The sequence below is a fragment of the Aulonocara stuartgranti genome, assembly GCF_965226115.1.
Source record: "Aulonocara stuartgranti genome assembly, chromosome: 23".
Classification (NCBI taxonomy): domain Eukaryota; kingdom Metazoa; phylum Chordata; class Actinopteri; order Cichliformes; family Cichlidae; genus Aulonocara; species Aulonocara stuartgranti.
The window spans coordinates 18,474,884-18,491,164 of NC_138958.1; the positions used below are offsets into that span (position 1 = coordinate 18,474,884).

Below are 16,281 nucleotides of genomic sequence, written 5' to 3' on the forward strand. Positions count from 1 at the left end.
CAAACGAAATTGAAAACTACTGAAACTGAGTCGAGTTGAGTCGAGTAGGTGGCAACGGAAAAGCAGCAATAGCGTGAGAGCCAGGGTACACCCTGGACAGGCCTCAAATCTGTTGGAGTGCTAAAACAAAAATTAATTTAAAATTATTTTCTAAGAAAATAAAAAACAAAAACAACCAAAATCTGCCCACAATAAAAACATAAAAACCCACATGTTCTAGTATTATTTTTTTTTTAATTAATTATACTTTTAATTTTTCATATTGTTACAGTGCTGTGACAAGTTGTGAGGTGTCAGTGAGGTAGGGGATGAGGGGAAGATCATCAGTCAGAGGTAAATACAGTTAAATCAGGTCCATCCAGTAGCCCCCCTCTCTCAGCTGTTGGCTTGTTTGTGTATCAGAGGACTAACAAAGTTTCAGAGGTCGAGTTTTATCCAGTTAGAGTCAGAATACAGAAACACGCTGTGTCTCTCAGTGCAGGTTGGCCTGGAGCTTTATTAATAAAGCTTCATTCAAAATTCATGAGGAGTTTCATGGGACTCGTTAGTCTGCTGCTAACAGATGCTAATGAATGCTAACAGAAGACTGCAGGGACGGTTTATATTTACATTGGCAAGAAATCAGATTTACATAAGATCTTAACAGCCGATCTGAGTGAAAGTTTGACATACACATCTTTATTTAAACCAGAAAGACTCTCCAAACTGAACTGCAAACATTTAATGGCACTGTATTAATATCACTTTAAAGTCCAGTTTGTGTCTTCAGAGAGACATCTGGGTTTGTTCTCCACTCCACAGATCTTGACGCGCTGCTTATGAGATTTCAGTCACCAGAATTTAGCAGAGGGCAGCAGGGAAGGTTTGACCTTGCGCCCAGGGTTATAGATGTCTCTAACCTCCGTTTCCAGACGAATGCCAGGAACCTTAAAGATGGACACAGCTGACAAAGAAAGAAAGAGAAAAAAAAATGAATTTAAGCCTTAAACAGCTTTTTGTTAAAAAAGGATTTATGATCATACATCTATAATGTATCTATGTTGGAAATTCAAGTAAGTGCTGCTAGGTGAGTGCTGAATTAACAGAAAATATGTTCTTTAAAGTTTAGCTGCAATATGGTAACATTTAAGTGAGTTCTTACTGTCTCTGAGGTGCATGATGGGAGGAGGCAGTGTGTTGAAGTACAGGTGCTGCATGGCGTCCGGAGCCGAGATCCTGTCTGTAGGGACCACCTTTAGCATCTCCTGGGCCAGGTCCTCGGTCTTATATGGCAGCTGCTCCAACCTGATCCAGATCAACACAGGCAGATGGAGGACTACAGAGTCAAGTGATCTAACCTGGTCTACATGTGGACTGTTGGACTGTCTACAGTTAGCACAGATGAAGGACTGTCATGTGACTAATGTTTGCATTTCAAAGTGTGTTAGCAGGTTAGCATGTGTGTGCCCATATAAAAGTTACCTTTTCCAAACGGTCCTAAGCTGCTTTGGTTCTGAGTAAAGAAACCGCTCTATGGAAGAAAAAAACCCCCACTCAATTAGCAATTAGCAAATGTTAACATGGATCTAAAAATGTTCCCATGCTTTGCACTTCAGCTGGTTTTTAGCCTACATTTATTATTTTTGGGGGAATGAAACAGCTTCAGTCTGTCATTGATGCCCTAATATGTGTCAGCAGATCACTGAAACCTCTCAGGCAGATTTTTAAACTGTCTTCTTTTCAGGTTTCTGAAGGATTTGTGGAAGTTTGTTCTGGGATGACATGAGAACTAAATGGTGTCAGACTGAATCTAAAAGTGTGTGTTATCACTGTGAACAGCTCAGGTCTCATCACTCTAAAGGTGGTGTGTGAATTCTTGGGGGAACCTGATCTTTAATGTTACAGCTCTGTGTGGGTTGGCCTGAAGTTACAGTTTACTGTAAAAGATGACTTTATCCAGTGATTCATGAGCAGCTCAACCACTGATCTCACTCTGTGGTTAATTTCTTCTCGTCTTTGTTCTCTCTTCTCACACCCACATGATGTATCAGAGACCCTGTCAGACTTGCAGAGCAGAGTTCGCCTCAAAGTCTGAGAAATCATCTCATTTTAATCCGAGTAAAACTATTAAAACAGGAAACGTGGAGACATGTTGCCTCCCGATGGAAATTTTGAGTCACTGCACACAAGTAATGACCCTTAATGAACCCCAGGCATCACAGAACAACTGTGAATGTTTACAAGACAAATTCATGCCACCTCCACAAAAACATCATTGATTTAATTAGCCTGTTTATATAAGACTAAAAAAATTGTATTTAAATTTTAAAACCGGTCAGAGCGGGCACGCTCCGTTTTGTGTAACTATTTTAAAATCCCGGTAGCACTGCAACCACGTGAGCTAGCGCAATAATCTTTTTTGCATATGAAACCGGAGGAGTTGTACTTACATCTTATGCCATCAGCTTGTCCTCGGTCACAGTTTCCTTCCACATAAAGCTTTGCAAAAACTGCATAAAAAGCACTTGCAGCAACAAAAACATAATATTCCAGAAACACGCTTTGCCGATCCGATCAGCTGTTCGTAACACTTCCTATGTCCATCAGCGCGAACTATCGCATGTCCGCCATGACCTGCCCGAAACCGGAAGTGATGTCATTTTCGCGGAAATGTAGTTTTTTACCATCAAGGCCTCATGAGCCTATACTGGTGTTTTTAAAAGTTATGTTTGACTTTATGAATTTCTGTGTCGTTTCTGGGATGCTTAGGACTCATATTGCACTGCTGGAAATAGTTTATTTTGATGCATATGCTGGTTTTTTTTGCAAATTTGCACTATAATATTTATTTTCGTTTTTCCTGCAGTATATAAAAATTGGTGTATTTCAAAAATAAAACTATGAAGACATTCAAAATAAATTTCCTGTGGTGGGAAACTATTTTGTGCAACTTTTTTGTATTTACAGTTTTGAGGGATAAGCCTCTTAAATTTCTCTAACTAGAAATATATGTTAACAAAACAAAAACGATTTTCAATTTTTTTGTAGTTTATTGCACCTTTTTGCAATTTATGTAATTACTATGCACTTAATGCATGCATATTATTAAAATGTAGGATGTAATGGTTGTATTGATGTATAGCAACTTGAAATGCTCCCAAAAATGGCTCCACAGCATGTAAAAATATAATATAAGCTCTGGCGGAATTGGTTCTATGGTAGGTCTTAAAGGGTTAAAACTGTGAAATAACAGCAAAAACAAAAACACTAAATAGAGAGTTGCATGTGTCAGAGGTGTTATCTAAACGTACCTGGTCTGTAATTGGGTAGAAGGCTGACACCAGGCCAGCTGTCCTCAGAGGAGAGGCCCAGGACCTGCAGGGTTACATCATCTTAATAGTATTAGTACTTAATGTGAGTATTATTACAGTGTAATATCACACAGTAGTACTATTTCGTGGATCAGTGATATAAACAGTGTTACTGACCTCCCAGATCTTCTGCAGCTGCTCAAACTCATCAGAGACTCCTGGGAATGCTGGCGCCCCCTGCAGCATCTCTATGAAAATGCACCCAGCCCCCCTAATTCAGAAAAAGCAAACTTTATTCACACAGTCACAGCCGGCAGCTGAATTTGAATAATCGGTACTGACCATATGTCTAGAGCTGTGGAGTAGTCTGTGGATCCCAGCAGGACATCAGGGGGGCGGTACCACAGCGTCACCACCTCCGAAGAGAAGGTCTGACTGGGAATGGATTTGGACCGAGCCAGACCTGCAACAGAACCAGAAAACATTTGAAAAAAACATTTTAACTTTGTATTTTTTTTACTTTAAACTAGTTAAATTGTCTGCTTTAATCCTCCTTGAATCGCTACCTTATCGTGGTGGAGGGGTTTGTGTGTCCCAGGGATCCCAGGGGCTATGTTGTCTGGGGGCTTTTGGGGACCTGATATGTTTAATATGCTGCTGAGAATATAGCCCAGAAGAAGCGTATAGTATAGCTTTTATTTTGGAAAGAGCCATTTCTCTGTAATAAACTCTCTTTTCCAAAGATGGGTGATTTCTTGATCAGATAGATTTATTTTTTTTATTACTTTGTTGTTTCAGCAACATTAAATTTAAAAACTGTACTCTTGAGTTAAGATATATATTTATAATTTTAATAAATGACAAATTAAAAAGGCATGAACATTTTTTGTATCGAAAGAATATCGAACCGTGACACCAAAGTATCGAACCGAACTGTGAATTTTGTGTATCGTTGCACCCCCAATATATATATATATATATATATATATATATATATATATATATATATATATATATATATATATATATATATATATATATATCCTCCTTGAATCGCTACCTTATCGTGGTGGAGGGGTTTGTGTGTCCCAGGGATCCCAGGGGCTATGTTGTCTGGGGGCTTTTGCCCCCTGGTAGGGTCTCCCATGGCAAATTGGTCCTGGGTGAGGGACCTGGGTGGAGCTGGAAGGTGCTCCACCTGGAGACTCTGTTGTCCTGCTTGCTGGGAGACTTCAATGCTCACGTGGGTAACGACAGCGACACCTGGAGGGGTGTGATTGGGAGGAACGGCCTCCCTGATCTGAACCCGAGCGGTGCTTTGTTATTGGACTTCTGTGCTAATCACAGTTTGGCCATAACGAACACCCTGTTCGAACATAAGAGTGTCCATAAGTGCACGTGGCACCAGGACGCTCTAGGCCGTAGGTCGATCATCGATTTTGTAATCGTATCACCAGACCTGCGACCATATGTTCTGGACACTCGGGTAAAGAGAGGGGCTGAGCTGTCAACTGATCACCACCTGGTGGTGAGTTGGATCAGGTGGCGGGGGAGGACACTGGACAGACCTGGTGCACCTAAACGCGTAGTGAGGGTGTGCTGGGAACGTCTAGCAGAGGCCCCAGTCCATGAGATCTTCAACGCACACCTCTGGCAGAGCTTCAACAGCATTCCGAGGGAGACTGGGGACATTGAGTCCGAATGGACCATGTTCAGCGTCTCCATTGCCGAAGCTGCTGCATTGAGCTGCAGCCGCAAGGTGGTTGGTGCCTGCCATGCGTGGTGGTAATCCCCGAACCAAATGGTGGACACCAGAGGTGAAGGGAGCCACCAGGCTGAAGAAGGAGTCCTGTCGGGCTTGGTTAGCCTGTGGGACTCCGGAGGCAGCCGACAGGTATCGACAGGCCAAGCGGAATGCGGCTCGGGCAGTGGCTGAAACAAAAACTCGGGTGTGGGAGGAGTTCGGAAAGGCCATGGAAAAAGACTTTCGGACTGCCTCGAAGAGATTCTGGCAAACCGTCAGGCGTCTCAGGAGGGGAAAGCGGTGCTCTACCTGCACTGTGTATAGTGCTGGCGGAGCGCTGCTGACGTCGACTGAGAAAATTGTCAGGCGGTGGAAGGAATACTTCGAGGACCTCCTTAATCCCACTGACACGTCTTCCGAGGAAGAAGCAGAGTCTGGGGATGAGGGGAATGACCCGCCAATTTCCGGGGGCGAGGTCACTGAGGCAGTTAAACAACTCCTTGGTGGCAGAGCCCCTGGTGTTGATGAGGTCCGCCCCGAGTTCCTGAAGGCTCTGGACGTTGTAGGGCTGTCCTGGTTGACACGCCTCTGCAATGTTGCGTGGAGATCAGGGGCAGTACCTGTGGACTGGCAGACCGGGGTGGTGGTCCCCATCTTTAAGAAGGGGGACCGGAGGGTGTGTTCCAACTACAGGGGGATCACACTCCTCAGCCTCCCTGGGAAAGTCTATGCCAGGGTGCTGGAAAGGAGAGTTCGTCCGCTAGTCGAACCTCGGATACAGGAGGAACAATGCAGTTTTCGTCCTGGTCGCGGAACACTGGACCAGCTCTTTATCCTCTCGAGGATACTTGAGGGTGCATGGGAGTTTGCCCAACCAGTCTACATGTGTTTTGTGGACTTGGAGAAGGCATTCGACCGTGTCCCTCGGAGTGTCCTGTGGGAGGTGTTGTGGGAGTATGGGGTGTCTGGCCCATTGCTACGGGCCATTCGATCCCTATACAACCGTTGCAAGAGCTTGGTTTGCATCGCCGGCAATAAGTCGGACTCGTTCCCGGTGGGTGATGGGCTCCGCCAGGGCTGCCCTTTGTCTCCGGTTCTGTTCATAATTTTTATGGACAGGATTTCTAGGCGCAGCCAAGTGGCGGAGGGCTTTCGCTTTGGTGGCCTCAGAATCTCATCTCTGATTTTTTGGGGATGATGTGGTTCTGTTGGCTTCATCAGGTGAGGGCGTCCAGCTCGCACTGGAACGGTTCGCAGCCGAGTGTGAAGCAGCGGGAATGAGGTTCAGCACCTCCAAATCTGAGGCCATGGTTCTCAGCCGGAAAAGGGTGGAGTGCCCACTCCGGGTCGGGGATGAGTTCCTGCCCCAAGTGGAGGAGTTCAAGTATCTCGGGGTCTTGTTCGCGAGTGATGGGAGAAGGGAGCCGGAGATCGACAGACGGATTGGGGCTGCAGCTGCAGTAATGCAGACGCTGCACCGGTCCGTCGTGGTGAAGAGGGAGCTGAGTGTAAAAGCGAAGCTCTCAATTTACCGGTCGATCTACGTCCCTACCCTCACCTATGGCCACGAGCTGTGGGTAGTGACCGAAAGAACGAGATCGCAGATACAAGCGGCAGAAATGAGCTTCCTCCGAAGGGTGGCTGGCCTCTCCCTTAGAGATAGGGTGAGAAGTTCGGCCATCCGGGAGGGGCTCAGAGTAGAGCAGCTGCTGCTCCACATCGAAAGGAGCCAGCTGAGGTGGTTCGGGCATCTGACAAGGATGCCCCCTGGGCGCCTCCTGGGTGAGGTGTTCCAGGCATGTCCCACCGGGAGGAGGCCCCGGGGCAGACCCAGGACACGCTGGAGAGATTATATCTCTCAGCTGGCCTGGGAACGCCTTGGTATTCCCCCGGATAAGCTGGAGGAGGTGGCTGGGGAGAGGAAGGTCTGGGCCTCTTTGCTTAGGCTGCTGCCCCTGCGACCCGGCCTCGGATAAAGCGGATGAAGATGGATGGATGTATGTATGTATATATATATATATATATATATATATATATATATATATATATATATATATATATATATATATATATATATATATATATATGTGTGTGTTGTTTCCAACTAGGTTATTTTACAAATCTGTTGTTCCTACAGGTCCTTGCTGACTAAATCTTTGCCTATTTCCACTTCTGCCCTGCAGCGTTGAGCCGGTTCTCACCGAAGTCGGCCAGTTTGAGTTCTCCGAGGTAGCTGATGAGCAGGTTTTGGGGCTTAAGGTCTCGGTGGAGGATCCTGCGGCTGTGGATGTAGCAGAGACCTCGCAGCAGCTGGAACATGAAGATCTGAAACACACGGTGTTGAGCCATGTTAAACATTTCATGGCGTGCTGCTCACAGCTGGAATGACACAGTACTGCCCCCGGCTGTCTGCTGCTGAGCGCAGCGACGTACCCGCACGTTGTGATAGCGTAGACCTCCAGGGTGCTGGATCATGTACTGGGCCAGATCTGTCTGCTGCAGAGACAATCTCTGGTGTTAAACTTCATTTTGATGGTGAGAAAGACCACAGAAAATTTGAAGCTTTTCTTTTATTCAGATACTCATGTTCATCATGTTAATATCATAAAAGGTTTGTTGTAAGACTGTTGTAAGAAATTTTACATAAAACATAATTTATGTTCAAACCTTATACCATAAATGTTCTACACAAATCAGAGATGGTGATCTGAGAGGGAATGACCCCCATATTAACAAATAAATAGATCAGAATGAAAACAAAAAAACAAACAATATATACATTAAAATAAAATTGTAAAAATTTATAAACATTTAAAAGAAAAAAATATAAAATGTGTGAATGCTAAAAATTGTAGCCTTAAAATTTTGTTCTGACTTTGGTTGAAGTTTGTGTGTGTGCGTGCGTGTGTGTGTGTGTGTGTGTGTGTGTGTATGTGTGTGTTGGTGAGTGCTCTGTAGCACCTCCTTCAGGTCACACTCAGCACTGAACAGCAGATTTCTCACCAGGTACTCAAAGACGAAGGTGAGTGTCTCTCTGGTGTGGATGATGTCGTGCAGGAGGACAATGTTGGCATGTTTCAGACGTTTGAGCAAAGAGGCTGTACACACACACACACACACACACACATGTTTATGCACATGTTGCTGAAACTATTAAAAACTTAACCAGTGATCTAATTGGTCACCTTCTCTAATGGCATTGAACGGGACACCTTCCTCCGTCTTCATACGAATCACCTTCAGAGCAACCAGCTGCCCGTTTATCCTTCACAGAAGAAGAAATGTTTACAGTAAACACTTTATCACTGATCGATCACAACACAAGGAAGATTTTACGGGGCAGGGATAGTTCAGGTCATCCACTGAATGAGGTGCCCCTGAGCAAGGATCAATAAAGTATACATTTCTATTATAATGTCCAGTATGTATGAAAATTAATGTAAATATTACAAATTTTAAACTAATAACATGTCAGATAAACTACTGAAGTTAAAAATGAAACGTTCTTTTTAAAATGTGCAACATAACAGAAATGGACAATTAATATATATTAATGCATAATATATATAATAACAAATATGTATATACTTATAAACTCATTTGATTGAAAAAAAATTGTAATTAATAAAATATTTGCGAATTTTTCCAAAATGTTAAGTATCTGTTAAAAAATAAACATTAACAATAATTTTAGTAATCCTAGCAAAACATCTGTCTAATATCTAACAATAAAAAAGTAAATGGACTGGTTCTTATATACAACTTTTCTACTGTCCTGGAGCACTCTATAAAACATGCCGCATTCACCCCATACACTATTATCTATACGGTGAGTGCTTTCTAACTATCATTCATGCTCCAATGGATGCATTGGAGAACAACTCGGGGTTAGTATCTTGCCCAAGGATATTTGGCATGCAAACCGGGGGAGGCAGGGATCAAACCACCAACCTCCCAATCAGCAGCTGACCTGCTCTACCTCCTGAGCTACAGCCACCCCGCAATGGATTGATTCGTATATAGTGCTTTTCTACTCTCCCGGAGTACTCAAAGCGCTGTATACTAATCAACATTCACACTCATTCACACTCCGATGAATGCAATGGATCTTGCCCAAGTCCCAAAAGATTCTGTAAAAAACTTGTTAAAACTAAACACAGGGAGATGTTTTCTTGTCTTTTGTACATTGTGACCAACATTCAGACTCAATGTGATCAAAACTTAAGCCACAATCTCATTGGCTGTTTGTGTTTGACTTGTATCGCGGTGAGCTCTGACCTGCTGATGCCTTTGTAGACCGAGGCAAAGGTTCCTTCACCCAGTTTCTCCAGACTCAGGTACGAGTGTGCTGCCCCAAACTCCAGACCTGCTTTCTGATCACAGCACACACACTAAATGTCACACAAGCATCACACCGCCTCACATGTTACCTCAAACATCATGTCATACGCGCCCTGACCCAGGTAAGAGGCTCCCGACTGCCCTCCCCTCTCAGTGGGTCGCTGTTGCTGCGCCCACGCTGGACTTTCAGCCGACGGGCCTGCAGAGTGTGGAACCAGTGAGACTGAGAGCCAGAGGTGGATGAGTCCGAATCCAGCTGAGACACACAGACGAGACCACATCAGGTACACATAAGGGATTGTTAATACTACCTTTAAAGCTCAAAAGATCATTTGAAACCTCAATACCAGCTTAAGAAAATCCTCAACCAATCAATACTACCTAAAATTGTCTTATCACCACCCGTGGTGACTCATATATACCACTTAACACTTCTACTGTGTCCTGGATTGCTGACTGTCTGTCAGAGAGGCCTCAGGTGGTCTGAGGTGGTGGTTGGTAATACTGGAGCTCTATTCCTGTTTACACCTCAGATTTCCTATACAACAGTGAAACCAGCAGAAGTTATCTGGGACGGCTGGGTGTTTTAAGGGTGGGCAGGAGTCGGACTACAAAGAGCTAGTGAGGAATTTTGTGGAGCGGTCGGGAAGAAATCACCTCCTTCTAAATGTCAGCAAGACAAACAAGACAGTGGTTGACTTCCAGAGGAGAAAAACTGCAACCAAAATCAATATCATGGGTGAGGAGGTGGAAACAGTAGACAGCTGCAGGTAGTTGGATGTTCACCTGAATGACAGACTAGACTGGAGGACTAACAGTGATGCCGTTTACAAGAAGGGGCTGAACAGGCTCTACCTTCTAAAGAAGCTCAGGTCCTTTAATGTGAGCAGCAAGATGTTGGCGATCTTCTACTAGTCTGTGAGAGTTAGTGCCATCCGTGTCAGAGAAACCTGCAGGATCAACAAACTGATCCTTAAGGCTGGAAGCACCATTGGTCAGAATTTGGAGACATTTGAGTCAATGAGGGTTAGAGGTCATTGAACAAGCTGCTCTCAATCATGGACAACCATCACACCTACTTCACACTTCTGAGCTCATTCTCCTTCAGACTGATTCAATCTCGCTTCAGAAAACCGTTCTTGCTGTTTTCTATAAAGCTGCATACTGATTCTTCATTCTGTCACAGGTGAACAAACCTGTCAACCATTAGATCATAAACATACTTTGTATTAAACCTTCATGCAGCTGTTTTTCTTATATATTTATTAATGCAATTTGTTCTTCTCTCTTGACCAACGTCAGTCGAACTTTTACTGTTTTAACTAACTTCATTTTTACGTTACTTTATTTTTCATCACTGTTGTAAGTTTATAAATTCCTGCACTCTCTCACAACATAAGATCGTCACCTGTGACCCTTTTATTTAGCTGTGTTATTTGTTGTGTACTGTAGACTGTAATATTGTTACCCTTTATCATTTTGCTGTAAAACAAAAAGTTCTCCTGTGGGATCAATACAGTTAAGAAAAAAAATAAAGAATGGTAAATAAAAAATGCAATAAAACCAGTCTCGGTCGTTGTGTCCTTGGGCAAGACACTTCACCTACCGCCTACTGGTGATGGCCAGAGGGGCCGATGACGCGATATGGCAGCCTCGCTTCTGTCAGTCTGCTCCAGGGCAGCTGTGGCTACAACTGTAGCTGCCTTCACCAGTGTGTGAATGTGAGAGTGAATGAATAGTGGAATTGTAAAGCACTTTGTGTCATGGTCCTGGGTCGTTGACCCAGCGTTTTGTGTTTTGTGATTATTTCCCTCTGTTCTAGTTATTCTGTGTCCTCCCCCCTTGTGTCCGGTTCGGGTTCTAGATTTCCTGTTTTGTTCTGAAAGTCTGTGTCTGTTGTCATTGTGTTCAGCTTGTGTCCTCCAGTCATCATGTGTATTCAGATCAGCTGTTCTTCCCTCCTGTGTGCGATTACCCGATTACCGTGTGTGTGTGTGTGTGTGTGTGTGTATATAGTGGGTGTCGGTCTGTGTTCGTTGTCGGCTCGTCTGTGTTTCTTGGTATCCTGGTCCTTGGTCTGCGTCTCTCTGCTCCGCTCGCCGTTTTGTAAGATTTCAGGTTTGCTCTTTAGTTTCTCCCAGTTTAGGTTTGTCATTACTCATGCTTCATTGCCTGTTTTTGCCACTGCCACCGTGTAAATAAACTTCACTCGTATCATCAGTTTGCTGCATTTTGGGTCCTCCTTTTCCTCCACTCCACACGGCTCACTCCGCCAGCCGTGACACTTTGAGGGTCTCGAAAAGCGCTATATAAATGCAATCCATTATTATCATTATTATGAAGTTACGTCCATTCAAAACATTAATTAAAAAGAAAAAAAGAAAAAAAATAATATATATATATATATATATATATATATATATATATAATTTATTTTTTTTAATTAATGTGTTGAATGGACGTAACGTCATATTTTAAATCGAGACAGCATACCCACTGTAAAAAGTTACAACATGCTATAACAGATTTTACATGTTAAATAGATCACAACAAAAGGATTACTCTTTAAAAAAAAATAAAAATAAAAATGATAAATAAAATGAAATAATTGCACTTTTTACAGCAGCTGATGTTTTACCTCAGCAGACGGAAGTGAAGCTGAACTTTTCCTGAAGTTCAACTCCTCCATCTTCACCTCTTCCTCCTCTTCTTCATCTCCATCATAACCTTTCTCCTCACCATTCTCCTCTTCCTCAGCACAGCAACAGCACCTTCTCACCCACTGCCCGGCCTCCCTCGCCCGCCGGGACAGCTCCTCCATCTTTTCACCGTCTTCTTCCTCTTTTCCGTCTCATATGACTCACATGGTTCAGGACGAGTAAACAAGGTCCCATGACCCTCACTCATCCTTCCTCCTCTTCCTCCCCCTCACTGTGCCCAGAAGGTAAAACAACAGGTCCATTGATGTGTGTTTGCTGCCCTCTGGTGGACACAAACCATCACTGGAGCTTTTCATATTAAAAAACAAACAAACAAAAATATCCCAATCAACAACAAGTCAACAAATAAAGACAAATAAAGAATAAAAGAACTCAAAGAAAAATAAATTTGAAGCTTTTAACCATCAACAGAGATCCTCCTGTGTGCTCTAAATGTATCATACAGCAGGTCTGTACATCCAGCTGCTAATAAGAAATACAATAAAAACAGAGAAAAATACAAAAACATCCGTTTCTGTTATATCCTGATAGAAGTGATGGATCTGTTTGACCACTGCAATCAATCTACTGAAGTCAAATTCTGTGTCATGGCTGGCAGTCAGTAAAACTGTACAATAAATTTTATCATAATTAGACTGTCATGTACTTAACCTCTGACAGCAGAATCCGGCCAAACAAATTAATTATAGGTATTAATTAGTTATTAATTATAACTGATTATCCAGTTAACTCAGTGACAGTCTCAGGTGATGATTTTAACACTCTGTAATACACCATAATACCTTAAGAAATGTGACTGAAGTTTAATGAGTACACCTCTGTCTCTCCTAGAACTCATCATTAAAGGTAATTTGTGGCCATCTGGGGGTGAGAATGTAAATTACAGGAGGTCAGGTTCATGTGGAGCCGGACTATTTATTTATATTTTAATTTTACTTTCAGTTTCTATTTTTTTACATCTCACAGCACTGCATAGACACTTATATAAGCTCTATTAGGTTTACAGTATCTCATTCAGGTATATTTAGAACACAGAAACATTTAAATAACATCATAGGTAATAAAGCGTGAATGAAACAACTTTTGAAAACCTTCCAGCTGTTTGACAAGAGATCTGGGAATTTCCGAGATGCACATAAATGCAGCTCATCGTCTATTTAATGTGGGTACTTTAGTCTCTGAGGTTTGGTGTGGTGTTTGGTGTGGTGAGTAGAGCTGGGTATTGATCTTGATTTCTATAACTGATTCAATTCAGTTCAATTCAATGTCAACTCAGACAGTCAGAAATATTATAACTATGACCATTCATCAGTACATATCCATATTTTTATATCTACATATAAAAACAAAGCTCACACTTGTGAGGCTTTATCAGAGGTGTAAACACAGCAGATGCCTTTGTGTCAAAGTAACTGAGGATAAAACACAGAAAAACATGAAGGAGATTTTCCTGGCCTGACTTTTTATAGCAGACAACCCTAAAAATATTCTGCAATAGATCAAAAACTGAACTGAACTAATCAACATATGAACATTACCTGATGCTGCTGAAGTGCAGCAAAGTTACAGAGGATTTATTAGAGACACAGCTAAGAGTTTTGCAATTTGGCTGGGATGACACATCCTTCATGTGCCGTGTACATACATACACATGCACTTTGTTCTTTTTCAGTAATTCTGTGTATTTCTGGTTATAAACATTATTTGCTGTTTACTATCACCATGTGATGACATCACATTTGTTTCTTTTGTTTTTTCTAATGATTCTGCAAACTGATCCGGTTCTTATTCTCCTGATTGTGAATGTGTCCTCAAATGCCTCTCTGGATGTTGCCTTCATTCCTAACGTTTTTCTTTCTGACCTTATTGTTTGTGACTAATGCTGATCGTCTCCGTGTGAAGGTAAGTGAGGCAGCCTGTAATGTTTAACGTCAGCTGTGTGCGGCTTAGTTCCAGCACAAATGTGCCCATAGTTCACGGTAACGGATTCACAGCTGGACCAACGAGCCAGAGTGTGCTCACTATTTTCTGTTAGCCTGTGTGTTCCCTGCAGTTATATCGGACTGTAAAAAGTCATTATTTACTACAGATGTGGTCCAGACAAAGATTTAACTCTCTGGGGTCCAGGGTATAATTGGCCGTTTTTGACTACTTTTGATTTTACCTCTATATTTCACCTTTAAAATATGTTTTTCTTGCCTTGTTTGGTATCATTATTTTCAGCACAACCATTTAAATCTATTTACAGAACAATCAGGTGTGCTGCATCAAATAAGAAGGCACACAAATTATTTGTGCCAGTCCAAAAAATGTAGTTTGTGTTCAGTATAAGACAGAGGAGAACACCAAAGGCCTAAACCCTGCAGGTCTGACAGCAGGAGGTGCATCAGTCCAGTTTTCCATGTGGGAACAGCGTTTACACTGGAATCTGCCTTTGACGGCTTTTTTTGGAGAAAATATGAAATTCAGCAGTATGACTGACACGCAATACAAAACAATAACTACACAACAAACTAACTATCCAGTCGTTAAGTGATGACGTGATGAATCCTACTTCCGGGCCTAAAGTAGTCTGCGTTTAATATGGCTTTTGTGTTGTTAACATGTTTAATGTTTTGTATTTTCTTCTATTTAATCTCAAAAAGCTCCTAAAACAGTCAGTGATCACTGTTGACCTCCCTCGGCTTTTATTACCGCTAATCATTTATTTAAGCTCAGTTTTTAAAACCTTAGGATGTACAGTATATATATTAGCTGTATAATACCAGTAGGCCAGCTCTGATATTAATTTGGTATGGCTTCGCGGGCCAAATGTAGTTAGGCTGCGGGCCAAATTTGGCCTGCGGACCAGAGTTTGAAACCTATATTCCTGATAACTGTCTTTAGTAACAAGTATAACGCGTTATACTTGATAACAAGTAACAAGTAACGCGTTACTTAAATGAACCAAGCAAAACTGGTGTGAAAGAGGACTCCTGTCTGAATACAAGTAACACGTTAAGATAAGATAACCTTTATTAGTCCCACACGTGGGAAATTTGTTACTGCCCATCTCTGCTGTTAACACACAAACTGTACCATATAGTTGATGGCTATGACTTTTTAAATCCACATTTAGACCAGAATTTTCAAGAAATCTCAAGTCATCAAGAAGTGGTTGCAAAATCTTGTCAAATCTATATTCCTCCCTGTCAATTGAGTTGAACAAAAGACACAGGTGAATATTTGCAAGTGAGGATTTCCACTCTGGTGGCAAATTCTTCAAGGTAAAATACACAGCTCCTAGCTTATGTATGAAAAGAAAAGAAAACCAAAGAAAGAATGCTTGGACACTGCTAGCATAATGGATAGGGAATTATTAAGTGATAAGAACAAGTAATCTGATGTATTGTAATCATTATGAAGCTATAATTAGAGATACAATAAAAGATACAGTAAAAAAAAAACCGTGTTTGTATCCATATCGGATCAGTATCGTCGATACCACCCTGGTAACTGGTAAACAGAAGTAACCTTTTTTACTTCTGTGCACTTCAACATTTTTAAAGGGAAACATTCACTGCAAAAATTTAACAAAGTGCAGTAAGATGCTATACTTACTCTCCACACCTCTCCACCAAATCCCCAATGCAAGTCTTCACAAGAAGCTTCCTTGATGGCACTGACAGGGTACCTGTAGTCTCATACTCCTTAAGAATCTGTGGGGCTTTCCTCTTGAGTAGTGACTTTAGGGGTTGACTTTGTTCTTCTGTGGTAATGGTAGACTGTGTAAAGGCAACACCAGACATTGTATCTCTCTGCAGTAATCTTCAAAGTCATGACAGCAAATTTCCACAGAGCATAGAAGTGTGAGTTTACTCAAAAAGCTGCAGCAGAAGAAGGTGGTTTCTTAATTACCGTGATTATAACACAATGACTAAAAGAAATTCTGAATAATAATTAAATTGATTTTATCTTATAGTTGCTACTTGGTGAACAAATCTGATCCTGACTAATAGTTAATAACTGTTAAAACACATGTTATGACTTAGAAAACTGGAGAAATGCAAAGTATACCTGATTTTGTCTAATCTCCCCAAGAGAGGTTTTCATTGGTGGCCCTCTGGCTGACAGGAAGATATGGAATCTATCAAAGTCACCATGCTTTGACGGACAAGGTAAGGAGTGACGGACAAGGTAAGGAGTG

At 42.0% G+C, this 16,281-nt stretch overlaps 1 protein-coding gene across 2 annotated transcripts; it reads right to left on the bottom strand.

Annotated features, from left to right (window-relative positions):
• Positions 1-476: 476 nt before the first annotated feature.
• cdk15 (cyclin-dependent kinase 15) lies at positions 477-15,857 on the bottom strand. Of its 2 annotated transcripts, none has more exons than XM_082524437.1 (14): positions 15,696-15,857; positions 12,014-12,383; positions 9,494-9,631; positions 9,313-9,407; positions 8,220-8,299; positions 8,038-8,132; positions 7,468-7,527; positions 7,236-7,359; positions 3,633-3,753; positions 3,468-3,561; positions 3,291-3,354; positions 1,462-1,510; positions 1,142-1,284; positions 477-943 (listed from the first exon to the last, which is right to left on the bottom strand). In XM_082524437.1, the coding sequence occupies exons 2-14, from the start codon at positions 12,194-12,196 to the stop codon at positions 831-833; spliced, it is 1,359 nt and encodes a 452-aa protein (XP_082380563.1). In that variant the 5' UTR covers positions 12,197-12,383; positions 15,696-15,857; the 3' UTR covers positions 477-830. The 2 variants fall into 2 exon arrangements, with proteins under 2 accessions (XP_082380563.1, XP_082380562.1); XM_082524436.1 differs by having other exon boundaries at positions 7,468-7,530; positions 15,696-15,855.
• Positions 15,858-16,281: the final 424 nt, after the last annotated feature.